The sequence below is a fragment of the Chenopodium album genome, chromosome 2 (assembly GCF_948465745.1).
Source record: "Chenopodium album chromosome 2, dcCheAlbu1.1, whole genome shotgun sequence".
Classification (NCBI taxonomy): Eukaryota; Viridiplantae; Streptophyta; class Magnoliopsida; order Caryophyllales; family Amaranthaceae; genus Chenopodium; species Chenopodium album.
The window spans coordinates 81,810,018-81,827,491 of NC_137835.1; the positions used below are offsets into that span (position 1 = coordinate 81,810,018).

General features: G+C 35.8%; 2 protein-coding genes across 2 annotated transcripts; both read right to left on the minus strand.

The window, feature by feature from the left end:
* Window positions 1-2,534: 2,534 nt before the first annotated feature.
* On the minus strand, window positions 2,535-4,454 carry LOC145577636 (uncharacterized). Its single transcript, XM_081635116.1, has one exon. It carries the CDS (start codon window positions 4,452-4,454, stop codon window positions 2,535-2,537), a length of 1,920 nt encoding a protein of 639 aa, XP_081491242.1.
* Window positions 4,455-10,849: 6,395 nt separating this feature from the next.
* On the minus strand, window positions 10,850-16,873 carry LOC145603501 (DEAD-box ATP-dependent RNA helicase 20-like). The gene is made up of 10 exons (XM_081659420.1): window positions 16,564-16,873; window positions 15,743-16,422; window positions 15,467-15,646; window positions 15,222-15,383; window positions 14,968-15,122; window positions 13,646-13,738; window positions 13,450-13,535; window positions 13,132-13,358; window positions 12,182-12,415; window positions 10,850-11,366 (listed from the first exon to the last, which is right to left on the minus strand). The coding sequence occupies exons 1-10, from the start codon at window positions 16,626-16,628 to the stop codon at window positions 11,275-11,277; spliced, it is 1,974 nt and encodes a 657-aa protein (XP_081515546.1). The 5' UTR covers window positions 16,629-16,873; the 3' UTR covers window positions 10,850-11,274.
* Between the last annotated feature and the right edge of the window lie 601 nt (window positions 16,874-17,474).

Sequence of the window (17,474 nt, forward strand, 5' to 3'; positions counted from 1 at the left end):
TGGGATTAGCAGAAAGTTCCTTGTGCCAAGAAATAGTTAAATTGTAATCAATAAAAACTAAAGCACAATGCAAACTCTAAAAGCCTGGTTTTAATTAAAAAGTGTAATTAAAAATTAAGGTTTGTAAACGTCAGCCTCATGCAAACTCATTTCTTGCTCATTTGGGTAAAAGGACACATCATCTATCATCTATAAAAATTAATTAGAAGATACGTATCTTTTCAAAAATATCATCATTTAGATCCAATGCCAAATCCTCTGAATTATCCCTATTGGTGAAGGTTGCTTCTATTCATACCCAACAAAGCTGTACAAGATTCATAAGCAAATTTTAACTTTGGAATAAAAAAGTTAAATAAATTGTCTTATTAAACTGTCAGTCATTTTTTATCTACAGTTAAATACTAGTTGAATAGTCCTACTCCTTACAATTGAGCTGTATTTCAAGAATAGACAAGCCATTCTCCTTATTATGAACATAATTGGCCATAGATTCAAAACTGGCTTAGATATTCATGTATTTAAGGTGGCAAGCTGAAAATGAAATGCAGCCTCCTTCATTTAACACCAAATCTTAGATCTAAGGATATAAAAAGCACGATAAAGAGTAGGAACCAAAGCAAACCTCATACACTTTGAGCACAACGGCCTTGGAAGATCGCGGTATCATCATTCAATGTTGGATCCAAGCCTGCATGAAAAGACAAGTGATAGTGTTTGTTGCAGGGTACATACTGATGTAAGACAGGGAAATGAGGACATTACAAACCTAGTACTTCAAAAACTGTACAGAACAATTATGACCACTGACGGTGCTTTCGCACAGGGAAGCAATTATATGATGGGCTGAAATTTTATTATTAGATATAGAAACAAGGAAATAAATCATGCAATAAATAGAACAGTGAAACACACACAATCAATCAGTCATAAGCAGCAGATATTCACTCTAAGGTGATACAAGTAACCAAAAAACTAAGGATAGCCTTACATATGGTCTTTAGGCTCTTTACCTAACAATTCAGCATCAATTGAACTCACTGGTTTGTCTGCATGCATATATATTACTGTCAGTATCATGTAGCGCAGATAAGAAGCAACTTTGCAATCAGATTTTCCCAAATTGTGTAAGGCTTTTGCAATGAGATCTATAATTCAAAAGTGAAAGAAAACAATGAACAAGACAAAGATAACATAAAAACAAAATAAAAAATGAATCAAGCTCAGAGCAATTCCAATACTCCGTGATTGGTCACATATAACAACCAATCTAGCTGAAAACAGGGGTCCAGAATCGATTGCAACATTGCCAATCTCTCAATAATGAACAAAGAATGCACAAGGACATGAACGGTGGGGAAAACTTGGCAGATGAATTCATAGCTGGTTCCTTCAACTTTGTGTAGACAGCCTCCCAAGAGTCTAGCAAGAGAATATTTTATGTCAGTCAGACAATGGAAATAGCAAGTGCCAAAATGCTTGACGATGCTTTGCAAAGTTCCTGCTCAAAAAATATTGAAAAAGCCTTCTTCCCTATCTTCCAAGTTCCTATTTCAATTGGGTTGGACAGCAATGTCAAATATTTGTCCGTTAAACAGGATAATAGGTAGCCAGGAACAGAAACACACACCGCGAGGTGATCAAATAACAACTCACAAGATTAATATAACACGCTGCACACACCAAAGAATGCAAGTATCACGAACTTGAATTTACACAAAGGCTCCATTTGGTTTACAGAAAACATGTTCAATGAAAGATGATTTTCCATAATATATAGTTTATCAAGGGAATACAATATTACAAGCTAATTTTCCTTTGACAGGTTCCTTGCAAAAGTTGTACAATAAAGACAATTGAAAGTTGAATGGAGAGGATGGATGAGAGGAGAGAGCAAGGGAGGTTAAGGCATAGGAAGCAAAATGCAGCTTCCTTTCTTAATAAAGGAAGATGTTTTCCATCCTAGGGACCAGGGAGAACTATTCCCAACCCTTAACAAACCAAATAAAGAAAACGAGAAAACCATTCCCCGAAATAATGTTTTACACCCAAACAAACACTCTACAAGACAATGCCAATTCAGTACCAAGGAGAGAACCTTGAGCAGCAAATTCGGAAATGAAATCTAAGACTCCAATATACGACTAATGCAAGTGTATATAATGAAAAGAAAGGATATCTAGAAATCTAAGAAACGTAGACATCACTGATCAGCTCTAGGAAACTGTTAATAGATATTTGAGAACTAATTCTGGATTGAAAATTTAAATAACTCGTGTTAAAAGTAAATATAGTATTATTAACAACGAAAAAACTCATTTACATCTCTGAAGTCAAAGGCAAAACTGCATTAAGCTTCAACCCTTTGAGCACAAAACTGCAAACTCACTACAAGTTGCCATACAAGATTAAGCAAGCAGAATTTATACTACATTAATTTACCCTCTTGTTTCTGACAAATACAATGTACAAGTCAGGGCTTCAATCCAGCAATGACAAGCACGCAGGAGTCAATCATTAGCCCTTCACAATGATCATACCACCGCAAATGAATGGTGGTGAGGATGACTCCCATCTTGATACAACATGAGATGATGTACAGCTCGGGAAAACAAATCTCTTAACTCAGCATTTTGAGCCATCCCAGAGCGAACTGCAGTCTCAAGCGTTTTCAAAGCTCTAGCCTCAGCAAGTTCCTTGCTATTCCCAACATGCATGGACAAGTAGCAGAGCAGAACAAGTCCATGCTTCCTAGAGCGATCACTAACAGCCGACAATTTCATCAATAGAGGAACTCCATTGAACTCAATTATTGTTTTTGAGTGCGCAACACAGTTGTGGTTATCAGGGCAAGCAAATTTTGCCAACGCAATGGCAGCTTCAGTAGCCACATCAACATCCTTATTCCCAAGCTGACTAACCAATGAACTAACAATCCCTGTTTCCTTAGCAGAAAATATCCTCGCCAAACACCCAATTGCTCTAATAGCAGCAATTTTAATATCAGGGATACTCTCCTCCTTAATCACTCTAAGAAGCTGCTCCAAAACCGCTTTAGCAGGTGGAGAACTCGGCTTCCAAGACACTTTCCTAAGGTCGGCATTATCCTCAGCCACTTTCGCAACCTCCATAATGGTCATCAAACAATGGTATTGCAACTCCCCTTTCTCGGTTTCAATAATTTTCGACAAACAAAACAACCCTTTAGGCTCAGCAACCTTCTGACTATTCAAGACACTACCTTCACACAACCTCCACAATGCCAAAGCACACACAACCTTAAGCTTAAGCTTAACCTCAGGCGACTCATTCTCTTTCTCCTTCCTATTATAACTACTCCCCCCAACCCTTGAATCAAACGACGAACACGAATGCACCTTACCATAACTATAACTATTACTACCATTACCATGACTATGAACTCTATTATTATAATTTGGATAATTCTTAGCAGCTAATTCCTTTTGAACAATAGAATGAATACTATTCTTACCTCCTCCGCTATGATACCTCTTGTATTCCTCCATATCCACGTCCATGATCAAGCAAGAAATCAACTGCTTCAGCAAATTCTCCTTCCCAAACTCCTCCCTCGCAATCGAATCGATTTCCGCCACTCTTGCAACCAATTCCGCCACTGCTATCTGCACATTCATACACGATTCCGCAAACACTTGCACCATGATCGGGATCCCGCCTTCAGCAGCAACAATCCTAGTCCTCTCTACCTCATCTACCAACATATACAACGCCGTTGCAGCCGCAATCTGACCATCTGGAGAACCTCCTCCATCCTTCAATAGTCTCAACAATGGAGAAACTGCTCCTTCCTCCACAATCAACTTCCTGTACCTCTGATTATCCCCTGCTAACGAAGCCAAATGATTCGCCGATTCAATCCGATCCTTTACCTGGCGATTAACCTGCAACGACGCAATATAAGACCAAACCCAAGCAATAATCGGATCATTGCTCCCAATAGGAGGAATCGCAAGATTCGCACCACCTTCATCATCACTGTAAATCGATAGCAACCAGCTAAAATCCGCAATAGAAGATTGTAGAAGATTCGAAACCTTCTTGAAATCAGCAGCAGATGAAGTAATAGTCAAGAAAACATGGCGAAGAAGGCCAGTATGCTTGCATTTGCGAACTAGGGTTAACGCTCTTTCGAGATTCTTGGTGACATCAGCGGCGATGCGACGGATAGGGCGGTCGTAAATAGAGGAAGAAGACGACGGAGAGGAGACTAATCGGACGGCAGCACGGAGTTTGTGGGAGAGTTCGTCGGCTTGATGGGAGAGTTCGACGCAGTCGGAGCGAAGAGAAGACTCGGCTTCGCCGGCGGATTTGATGAGGCGGTCGGTGAGAAGGATGGGAAGAGCGAGTTGATCTTGGAGAGTTTTCTCGCGGTCGAGAGTGGAGAGAGTGGAATTTGCAGTGGAAGCCGCCATTATTGTTGGGGGGTTTCAGAGGGAGGAGAGAGAAAGATGATGGCGTAGATTATTTTTTATTTTTGGAAGGAATGTTTTTGTGTTTTGTGTATTAATATTTGGAAATAATCAAATAATGTTTGTTGAGTCTTGATAGTCCACATGACTACATGAGTACTGATTTTTCCATTTTATTTTGCTCTCATGTATCTATGTTTTATACTACAAATATAATAATAATAATAATAATTTCTTAAAAAAATTTAAATAACACTTCCTCCATTCATTTTTTACTTTGCTTGTTCTTTTATCATACTTATCAATGCACGCAAAAGTTTAACAATCAATAACTTTAATACTACCTCCGATTTTTTTAGTTGCAACTTTAGAATATTTTATATCTTATAAATAATACCCCAAAATTGCAACCAAAAAAAAAAAATCAATGTTAGTTTTAATTAAAATAACACTTTCTCCGTTCTTTTTTACATTGTTGGTTTCTTTTATTACGCTTGTCAATGCAAAACATTAACGATCAATAACTTTAATTCTCCACAAGTGAAATTATATATAAAAATGATATATTATAATAGTACTTATTGAGATAAATTTTAAAAAGATTTCACATGAATATATTTTTTCTTAAATATTAGTCACAAAAGACGGTTAAAGGAAGGGTGTGAATAATGTAAAAGTTATAATTGATCAAGTAAAAAAGAACAAAAAAAAGTAATAATTATGATTAAAAAATAAATAAAAACTATAAAATTTTTAAGGGACAATATATAAATTCTAAAGATTATAAGTAGATGCTTAGAAAGAGAAATTAGGTTAAATAAAACATTGATCATACTAATTGTTGCTTATACATGTCGTAATACTATAGAAGGATAAATTAGGTTGAATAAAACATTAACCATATACGGAGTGTAATTCATTTTCTTATAATTACAAACTCCACGCATGGCATCAAAGCTGAAATTTTATAGTAATCCATTCTAAGATGAAAGGTTATATGGTTTATAGTTACCATTTTAAGATGAAAGGAGTATATATTACGAAGTATCTTAATTACTGGATTTCCTTATTGATATTATAGTAATCCATACAAATATACAATAATCACTTCACCAAACAGTAAGAAGTTTGTTCTAGTATAATATATTACTGTCACATATATAGTCCTAATATCTTGCATTAATTTCATAATTATTGGGAAAACGTTAAGATAAGCTAGATTCTTTCATTATGTTATAATCACTTCCAATTTGAGGTCTATTCTATAACAATTTACAATTATAGCTAGAAGTTGAACTACCCTAAAAAAATAAATGGCTTTATAATTTTTGTGGTCAATAACGTTGGATTGATCACATATGACATACATTATATATTCACAAAAGTTCATAATATATAAACCTATAATAATGAACAACATTTGGCTTTGGACGTAACATCATTAAATGACAAAAAATTGATAAAATATGTATGTTTTTATCATCTAGGGCTATTTCTCGGCAATTTCGGAGTCTCCAAATAGAATATGTCTAAATCATTTTGATTACATGCAAAATCATTTTCATAGGTAAAAATTTTTTATGCATGGGAGTAAAGGGGGGAAAAAATCTAATGCCCGATTTGAAAATAATCTACTCCTTTCATCTTAAAATGATGATAACTTCTCATGTCTACTTTAGTACAGACCACTTCATATAAGCTAATGTTATTTACTACATTTTCAAAGATAAATCACTATCTCAATTTTAAAAGATTACATATTACTCTGCTCTATACGTCTTCTCGTTCACATGTTATCCATATAATTTAAACAATTTTTTATGATATCTCACATCAAATTTCAATAAAAATAGAGAAATAAATGTAAATCCGCGATTTAATAAGTAATTCGATAATTCTATGATCTGGAGAATGATCATTTATTTTCGGACATTCTAAAACAAAAACATGCATGGTTGAGAAGGAGGGTTATTATTAAATTATTATAAAGTGTTCTACAATACATTTTTACGTATCCCACTTAACATAAAATAATTTACTTTTAAAATTTATCAAGTTAAAATTTGAAGTCTCTCTTATTAGTAGTATTGTGTAGAACGGACTCACGTGAGTCCGGTCATACAAACAATAAAAAAAATAAAATTCTTAATAGTCAGAATTTAGATAATAATGGTCCGATATTAACTTATAAATATCAGATATTAGATTAAAAGTGTCAAGAATTAGATAAGTAGATAACAATGGTTGGATATGAGATTATAATTATCCTAGATTATATTATAAGTGTCAGATATTAGGTTTTAATTGTGAGAAATTAGATTATAATAGTCAGAAATTAGATTATAAATATCAGATACTAGATTGTAATTGTCAGAAATAAGATTATAATTATCAGATTTTAGATTAAAAGTGTCAGAAATCAGATTATTATAGTCAGGTATTAGACAAAATTGATCAGAATATTTGAAAGAGGGGAACTCAAAGATCGAACTCCACCAACTTCCCTTGATTATCTGATCCTTGTTTCTCTCACCTCTCTCTTACGGAGTATATGATTATCTGAGCTCTACAACAATGGCGATCAAGAGAGTCCACCAACAATCGCTGCTCAGCATAAGTACGTTCTCTATCATTCATTGTTCTTCATCAATGTAATCCTAAATTAATGAATTTGAGTAATTGAAATCCTAAATTAAAACTGGGTCCATCAATTTATGACAATGACGTCATTGCCGTCGTTGTCAAATATTTTAGCACCACCGGGGGAATATTGAGGTGGTGGTTTAAGGGGAAGAGGGACGGTGATGGGAGTGGGTAGGTCGAAAATGGCGGTATCATCGCCGGCGTGGAGGAAGGGTGGCTGATTTTGGGTTTTGCGTAGCCGCAGGTGTTGCGGTTTGTAATAAGGGGGCGTTATAAACTGGACTCATGTGAAACAGACTCACACAAAACCTTCTGTTAATCTTAATAATTAAAAAATAAATAAATTTCTTAATGAAGTACTTCAATAATGTCCAAAATTGTACTATCCTTTGTAATTTTAACTAAAAACCAAAAAAATGGGGATCCCGATCGATCAATCATGATTGAGCTGGCTAATCAATCCTACAAAAAAAGAGTTTGGCATATATTATTTACAGAAGAAGAAGAACATGCATATCCATTTATACACATAATTCTAAAATAATTTGGTCCTACGTTAGTTGCAATTATATTGGATTGCATCTAATTTTGTTGCACACTTACACTTGCAGTGTTGCACCTACCTATACGTGGACTGAGGAGGCACTTCTAAGTAGCAAACTTGGCCAACAAAATATATTTGTTTTATATTTTGTTCATTCTAAAGGTGTAACAATTCTAAACAATCACGGTATTGTATTGAATATATTACAATATAATGGTAGAGGACAATAGATTATTATATATATACAGAATTAGGGTGTGATTAATAAACTTTAATTTTAACATAAGAATAATATTTTTGTTGTAAGCTTATTTTATTCAATGTTATATTAAAAGTTTGTTGTATAAATCTTATTTGAACTCAACCAAAACTTATTTTTTTGTACTTGTATTGATTTAATAGAATTAATAATCTGAACATTTACTGAACTGAGCTGAACTGAACTGAAGTGATTGGAGCTAAACTGAACATAACTAAATGGAACTGAACTGAACTGAACTGAAATGAATATTTTATGAGAGGGGGAAATTAATTAGGAGTTGAACTGAACTAAACTGAACTGATTGGAGCTGAACTGAAATTAAGTAAATATGAACAGACTCTTACTCTAAACTTATCAAACTTATTAAAACTTAATTTTTTATTTGTAAATCAATGATCTTATTAGCTCTAGTTAGAACTAATTAACTTGTGAACTTTTATTTGACATTTTGGCACTCGATGTCTCGATCCGATCAAGTGGAAATTTAACAAATCAACCTCAGCTCGATGGAATGGACTAGGCCATGATGTATTCTTTAACTTCGAACAAACAATATTCAGAAAAAAGATTAATTTAATCGGTTAAATTCAATTTCATTCGTCAATGATAATCCTAATTAATTTTAACCAACAAAATAATTTCAATTCAGCAAAATACAGACGACGAAAATATGGCAGAACGAACACAAATGAATTGAAGAACCACAGGTATGACCGAGTTCATAGACTTTTCAGCATGGAAAAAAGTTTGTAAGAAGCCATCTAGTCAATCAAAAGATGAATGGGAACACGAAAAGCAAAAAAAAGAGAAAAGAAAAAGGGTTAGTTGTTGCTTAGAAATTACTACGTATAATACAATTCAAACATAGATCGTCAATAACAAAAGCAACAAATTGCATTATTAATACAGCTAATTCAATTAGACGTACCTTAGACCTTAGTTTTATGAGAAAATGACAGCTTTAATTTAACGAAGAAAAAGGATGATGACTGTCTTTAAAGTATTGCAAAATTATGATGAATTTGCGTGGACTTGACTTTGTTAAACCATAAATGTAACCTTTGACATCATATATATCACGTGCCTTGACTTTTCTTAGTGTTAATTTTACACCTCACAAAAATTAGGTGGAACTACGTCTAGGATGGGAGCAACAGGCCAACAGTTAGTGAAGATTGAAGAAATAAATATAAGCATATAATATAAAGTAATATATGGAGTACTTAAAATAATTGTAAGCTTGTAGCAAGACTAGCCACTAGCAACTTAGCAAGGTACTATAGTGTCATTAGTCAAGCTATTTCGCATAACTTATACAGTAACTTTATAAGCCTATAAGAGTATAAGGTACTCCGTAGTTTGGACAATAGAAGTAATTATAGCTTTTATAGGTACATCATACATTACACACCAAAAAAAAAAAAAAAAAAAAAAAAAAAAAAAAAAAAAAAAGATAAAAATAAATAAATATTCGAATCATTTGGAGGTCCGAATTAAAATTACAAGTTTGATCGGGCTTGGACTCAAATTTTTCAGATTCAGATCCGAGTTTAGGGTCCGTATACTAAATGAATCGAATTCATATTTAGCTGCATCCAATCCAAATCCGACGCATTATCATTCACATGAAGATTGAAGACATCAATTGAACAAACGTAGGTGTAAATCACAAGAACGAAATTACGAAACCAAAGCAAGTGGGGAACACCCTAAACATTGACTCCTTCAAATCCAGACTAGGTACTCTAATGAGTCTAATCTATATTCTATATCAAGAAAATTAAAAACTTGTACAAAGCATTACGTCCAACAGTAAACTTATTGATAAAATTTAAGTACTCCGTACAACAGTAAGAAGGCATCGTACATTTTTCATACAACACTTGGGTAGTTGGGTGACATGGTTCATGACTTCATGCACTCATTTTTGTTAAACTGGAAAATCGATTAAGAAAAAATTCAAAAGAAAGGGACAACAAATTAAATTGTGGCCTCAAAACTCAAATGTTAAAGGAAGAAATGAAGAATATTCAACTTTATGAACAAGTACTGCATTTATTTTCAACAGCATGCAATCACTTCTATTCACTAGATACCCATTTATGGGACTCACAAGAAGTCAACACCCATTTTTTCCACCAAAGTCAACTCATACAATACCAATTCAAGTTCTAGATCAGGATAATACATTCCTATCTTCTACGGAGTAGTTTATATTAATAGCTTAGCCGAGGATGAGTATTTGCTCTCATTTTGATAATTGTTTTTCATTAATCATCAAATGAAGAGTAAAACTAACAAATGTTAAGCTTGGCCACCTAAACCAGTAATAGAGCATATAAAGCAAATCTTATAAACGAAATTCAATCTCATATTTTAATTGTCACCTCAAAATTACTACTAACTAATTAATGTAAACAATGTTCAAACGTTTTATTTATCATTTGCGTATTGCCCACATAGAACTAACCACATATTTATCAGTTCGTTCAGCAGAAAAATATTTTAGAAAGCCATGCTTCCTTGTCCAAGCATTAGCTACATAGTCTACATTTATGCTTTATTACTGTAAACTGCTTTTCAGTTTACATGTATGTTTGTGAATACATTAACCACAATATTTTATATCAAGCTCCTGTAAAGAAACAAAATGAAAAGACATGAACTAAAAGAGACCCGAGGGACAACTCACTACACAAGAAAGAAATCATGAGCAAAGTACAAACAGCAACAGACACACAGCATAAAGTTTAACACGTATTCGTAGTAGTAGTAGTAGTAGTGTAAGCTGGAAAAAAATGGTGCGTTGGTATGTTTTTCATAGGATACAAATCGTGCATCAGATACACCATCAAACAGCTATAGCAAATCTTATTACCCCAAGAAATGCACTACAGTCACCACAGATAGGATAGCTTATGAGTTCAGAAATACATCGGAGCAAGCCCATTTAGTCAGCAAAAAACCAGTAACTTGGATAGTGTGAAATAAATAAGTGTGTACGAGTATTACATAAAGCTCCTACAACAATTTGAAGTATCTAGCTACCCTCTACATCACCGGATGACCCCAAAACTTTCTAATTGGAGAACATAGATGGAATAGATATCAGTATACATCAATCATTTTGTGTTTAAACTAGGGTATATGATACACACCGAAGGTGCTTTCCATCATATTGGCATCTACCCAATGGAAAAACGAGTTCGGGCCTCTCATATTGTCTGTAAATTGTATGTCCTCTCTCCAAGATAATCAAACTTCATCCAGTGCTTCAAACAACCGATGAAAGTTGATCCAAATTTGAGGGGGAGTTGACTTGTGAGGTACGATGATTTAGGCAAAAAAATCTTGCTCGTATTTTACTTGCTCCTCTACCATCTTCTGCCAACAGGAATAGTATTTGATCCAGAAATCTGTGACCTGTTACCGAAACCTCCACGACCCCTTGAGCGAAAATTGCCACCTAAAACATGATTTATCAACAGGCATACATTAGCTACATAATGCTTTGCTAGCTTATTTATCTTCAAAGGTGGATGGACAGCCATATCCTTTACAGTAATGATTCTTTGGATTACTTAGGCTTATCATTACTAGTAATGTAAGGGTAACTAGCTAAATTTAGTAAGTAGCTTAATATGCTCTGCTATACATTTATTCCATATGTACTTCATATTAACTTTCCTTCCAGCCACATCCGTTAAAAAGTCACAAATTAGAACATGCAACCGAGGTAGTTTTAGCATTTTTCAAGCACATACATTTTGAACAAAAGCACTTAACATTATTATAGATTTATAGAAGCAAATTAATAATAAACAAAACCACATAGATAAATAATCGAAAACGAATAATAGCATAAAATACATAAACATCATTATAAAAGCACACATAACATTTTAAAAACACATTATTAAAAGCACACTATAACATGACATAAGTAAAATACATTGTTGTTTTACCCAGTTTGCATGTAGATCTACATACAACCCAGGTGTAGCTTCTACCAATTGTCAAAATGTGAATATAAACTCTTCCACCACACTTCCTTTCTTTCCTTAATTCCATTGTGATACCAAACTCAGGGAAGTTAGTTATTTACTAGGTTCCCTTTCTTTTCTGCCCACTTCCTACCTAATAAGCTAAAGCTTTAAGAATACTTTTTGTATCCAGTTTCAAATTACTGTTATCATTTTTCGCATACTTGAAAGGAGAGGCATATAGTTTAGTGAAGGCCACCTCAAAATATTAGATGAAGATAGAAAGAAATGAAATTACCCCCAAAATTGGAGCCACCTGAGTGGGCCATTGCAGACAAAGCTGGAGGGACAGCCTGCCCTGCTTCTCTCAAGATCTTCATGAGTTCCCTGGTAAACTTGGCATTTGACTGAGTGAAAAATGTGTAGGCCATTCCCTTGGCCCCAGCACGACCAGTTCTCCCTATCCTGTGAATGTAATCTTCAAGACTTGTTGGAAAATCATAATTTATCACACATTTTATGTCCTTCACATCTACAAGCAAGGCAAAGAAAGAGCAAATGTCAGATTAAAATATTATGAGAAGGCTAGAAAAATGCCCCTTATCCCTGCACCTACATGATCTCATGGATCAAATTTAATGACAACACATTCATCATGAAAATGTGCCCACCTTTACCTAACAGGGATAAGGAGCAGCAGCATCAATGATTCAACACTCTCCTCAACTGAATAAGCTTGTCAAATAGTACCCGGCTGCCATGACAACCAGCTCCGTAACCGTGGATGGGCGGCAATGTCTACAACTAAGCTACTTAGACACTTGGTGAAAGGACCAAAGCCAACTCAGACATATCTATAGAATAACAACTCCCTAATGTTGGCCTCCTATATAACTCGATTCCAGATTTAAATACATACTAAAAATATTGGTCTGAATCCAAGACGCATCTGATAATTAACCAAGGACCAACATCACCAACCAAGGGATTCTATTGAGACTGAGATCTGACAGCGCCTGCCTTTGGAAGCAAAAAAAAACTGCACTGCATGTCAAAAGGCAGAAGAGCAACCAAGAATCAAATAACAAGCCCTTGCAAGTAGCAGCATTGCAATCTTACCTCCCACCCAAACCACACATATTTGACAGGAACTGGATAGCAGCCGGCTAACAAGCCTTAATTTTCAAAACGATAGCTAGAACCTAGAAGAAGGAAACAATCAAGACTCCTAGCACTCAATCATCCTACCAAGACCACGTGCAGCAACATCAGTAGCAGTCATCACAGGACTTCTGCCACTTTTAAACTCTGACAGGACCCAATCCCTTTCAGACTGGTCTTTATCACCATGGATGGCCAAAGCAGGCCACCCATCCATTCTCAACTGTCTAGTGACCTGGTCACATCCTTTTTTTGTTTCCACAAATATAAGGATTTTGCTCCCATCCATAATTTCCTTGAGCAGTGCAATTAACCTGAAATTAAATGTTGGGAGTCAGGGGGGAAAAGGCAGAAAAACCCACAAAATATTAAGTTGATAGGGTTATTTGCAAAAAACTATTGAACCTGTTGTACTTCTCTAAATCAGTCATGACTTCAATAACTTGTCGGATAGAATGATTAGCCTTCAGATCTTGAGATCCAATGACAACCTGACCACAGTATGAACAAAATGATACACAAAAACATACATCCAGAAATTTACACGATCAGAGATAATTTTATACTATTTTACAAAATGGGATGTAATTTAAAAACAGACCTTGTAAGCATTACGTAGGAATTGCCTTGCCAGGGTTTCTACCTCCCGCGGCCATGTAGCACTCCAATATAAAGTCTGTCTATCAGGCCGGATCTACATGTTGCAAAAGCATATAATATTAAGCACCTTACAGCTTGAAACAATAATTATTGCAAGTACTAAAACTCTTCCGTAAACTCTTAAAGACCAAGCAACTTCAAGGAACACCCAGCAATTGCAGCATAAACAACTGCATTACAGCTTAAATAACTAAGAAAATCTGGTAATACTAGATTATAAAAATACTAAGCATGGATTTTGCAATAAAACTGTAACAGAGAGCTCACACAGTAACGAAATATTAGAACTTCCACAGAGAGTTATTAAAGTTCTTCGCTTTGAGGCAAACTAAACAGCAGCCTAATCTACTTGTCACATAATAACTAATAAGTGTAACATGCTAATGGACAGCATGCTCGTGATCAGAAGAAACAATTCAACCAAAATCAAAGACAATGACTTTAAGTATGACGATGAAAATGATCTGAAGGAACTAGATTGGTACCAGTCAATATCAAGTGTTGCAACAAAATCGGGGCAGAGAAGCTGGTGAATCCCATTACCTCCACCCCAAAAAGATGGGGATTTGCTTCTAAAAGATGGGGATTTGCTTCTCATGGTGTACCTACTACCTAGCTGCTGGTACATCCCATTACCTCTTCACCCCCCACCCTAAAAAAAAAAAAAAAAAAAAAAAAAAAGGTGGCAGGGTTTGCTTCTCATGGTGCACCTAGTTGGGTATTTGGGGGAGGGTCTTGGTGAGCTAAACTGAAATAGGCCAGGGCAGGCCAAGCCTGGCCAGTGACGTACCTTTCCATGCTAAGGGGTGAGCTTCTTAAGAAAACATCAGGGTTTGGGGTGATAATGGTGTGATCCTAGTAAGTACAATACTACAATATATGTCTCTAAATTCAGCCACTAAATGAAAAAAAAATATATTGCATCTTTCTGTGAGACACGAAGTGTCAAGTGTGCCTATACTCATGTCAAAGTGTCTGAGTATCAGACGCCAGTAAGTGATGTGAAAGGAAGTAACCAGATATATAGGCAGTAGCACTGTACAAAAAGCAAAAGAATGCATAACAGAAAGTCTAATTCAGAGAGCTTTTACTTAACAGATTTTGCCATTTAAAAAGGTTTTTCTTTACAAAATTACACAGCAGAGCTACTCAAAAAACAGTGTGATGATATTAAAAGATACTCCCCTAGTAATACAATGTTGGACAGCCGCACTCACAGGAGGCCAGTAATGGCAGACTAAAAAAGTTTATAAACTAACATACCTGGGAGACAATATTCCTGATCTGAGGTTCAAACCCCATATCTAACATACGATCAGCCTCATCCAACACCAAATATGTAACTCTTTTCAAGTTGGTGTGTTGAGCTTCCAACATATCTATCAATCGACCAGGTGTAGCAATCACGATCTCAACACCTGACAAAGATGCAATCATAAGCATCAACCTTTTGAATCACACTGTTTACTGGGGATTCAAAATGTGACAACAAAAATTCTATCAGAAGAGAAGTCTACCTCTTTTAAGATCTCGGATTTGTGGTCCTTTGGGAGCCCCTCCATAAATGCAAGTACTCCTAACATTAGCACGAGACCCAAATTTCAGAGCTTCCTCTTGTATTTGCACAGCCAATTCTCGAGTGGGAGCTAATACTAGAACAATTGGACCATCACCATATTCTGGAGAATCCTAAACAAATCAGTAAATCTAAAGCAAGCACAGATAACCTATCTTAGAGCCTGTATAGACTATATATACTGACCCAGTTTCGGCTGAGCAGTAACGTGAACAAGGGCAGGCAGCAAATAAGCCAAAGTCTTCCCAGATCCAGTCTCAGCAATGCCAATCAAGTCTCTACCTTTCAAAGCCATAGGCCATCCTTGAGACTGAATTGGTGTAGGCTCGGTAAAACCCAATTTCGCAATGACATCAAGACAATAACCTACACAGCAAATTAAACACATTTGTGAATTACCCAACAATGACCACAACACAAACAAGAATTAAATATTGTTCACAATTTAGACAGAATTTTTACCAGGGAATCCAGCTTCAGGAAACCACCGAATTGGCCTAGGAACATCGGCCCCTTCCACAGTAATATCACGCTTAGCTCGATACACCATCACCTCTTGCTCAGACATAGCTCTCACTGATGGACTCTCAATATAGAAATCCTTCTTAAATGGAACCATATTTCTAAAGTCTTGTTTAGGAAGTGAAAGGAAATCCAAATCAGTACCTCGGCCTCTTCCCCCTCCTCGCCCACCACCAAACCCTCCTCCTCTACCCCCACTACTAAACCCTCTCCCGCCACCTCGATTCCCATCGAAACTCCTCCCTCCTCCACCTCCTCCTCTACCGCCGCCTCTTCGTGAATCAAACCCTCTATCACCACCATTAGAATGATGATAATCACTTCTCCTACCCCCTAAATCACTACTCCTACTCCCCCCACCAACACTACCTCTACCTCTAGGAGCTGGCCCTCTACTATCACGACCAACATCGAAGTTCCGACTAGCCGGAGGCTCAAAAGGGGGATACCCATTTAAACCCCCGGATCCCGGCAAATGGGGTGCACTAGAACCACCATAAGGTGGTGCGTATGGAGCTGGGCCGCTTGACCCAGAACCCACATACGGTGGTGGTGCATAGGGTGGTTGAGCCCCGCCCACCGGGCCACCAACATGGGCCGGTGGAGGCCCAATAAAATCACTGCATTCAATTTCAATTGATAAACAAAAAGGCATATTTCACAAAAATTCACAAATTCACAAAATCAAACACTAAATTACAATACAAACTACAGAGATCTTGATATAATTGAACTCAACTAGGAGAGAGATTGAGAGTTACCTGCGGCGTTCGCGGTAAGATGATGGGTCGGTGTAGCGGTTATCGTAGTGATTGTTGTAACTCATGTTTCTGGGTATAGAAATTGAATTAGGGTTTATGGAGATTGAAGATGAGAAAGAAAGAGGGAAATAGAATGCAGAAATTGATTTGGTGTTGGGTTTTCCGGGAATCAAATGCAATTTTGCTTAGAAAAGGGGGGTTTAACTCTATACTACTGTAGAACAAAGGAGAAAGTAGGAAGACGAAATAGATGCAGAAAATACAAAAAGAGAAGAGGTCGCAGATATTTTGCGAATTGCGGTTTAGTGTGCGTATCTTATGCAATATGGAAAAGGCCCAAAGGCCAATAGGTCGGTTAAGTTGGTCAGATAAAGGGCATGTTGACACCACCTTTTGATTTACGAAATCACGGTTGATATTTTTAATACAGAGTAACACTTTGTTGACTACTTGATTGTAACGTATCCGTTAGCTAACACTTTCTAGTTACTACCATAGTTACTCCGTTGAATAGGGCCTAAATTATTAACTCTATCGAATTTTAGGTGAAAGGTATAGCTTTGATATGCAATCTTTAGGTGGAAACTATGTCAACTTCCAGGTGGGGATTATAGACTTTTAATCTTAGACACTCGGCACAGGGTCGTAAAGTTGATATTATAAGCATTGAGTCGTTGATTTTTCAATAATGTTGCATTTTAATTACTTATGGAGTTATGGAGGATTATCTTATTTGATATTATTTGAATAAAATTTGCTTTACATAATGTCGTGCTCTTCATCGTAGGTCACTCACTTAATATAATATCTTTTTGTGGATGATATAAATTTTAATCCTAAATAAAAACAAAAGTTTTTGGGTTATATTGTAATTTTTTTTTAATTTTTTAAATTTTTTTTTGTAAACTTGT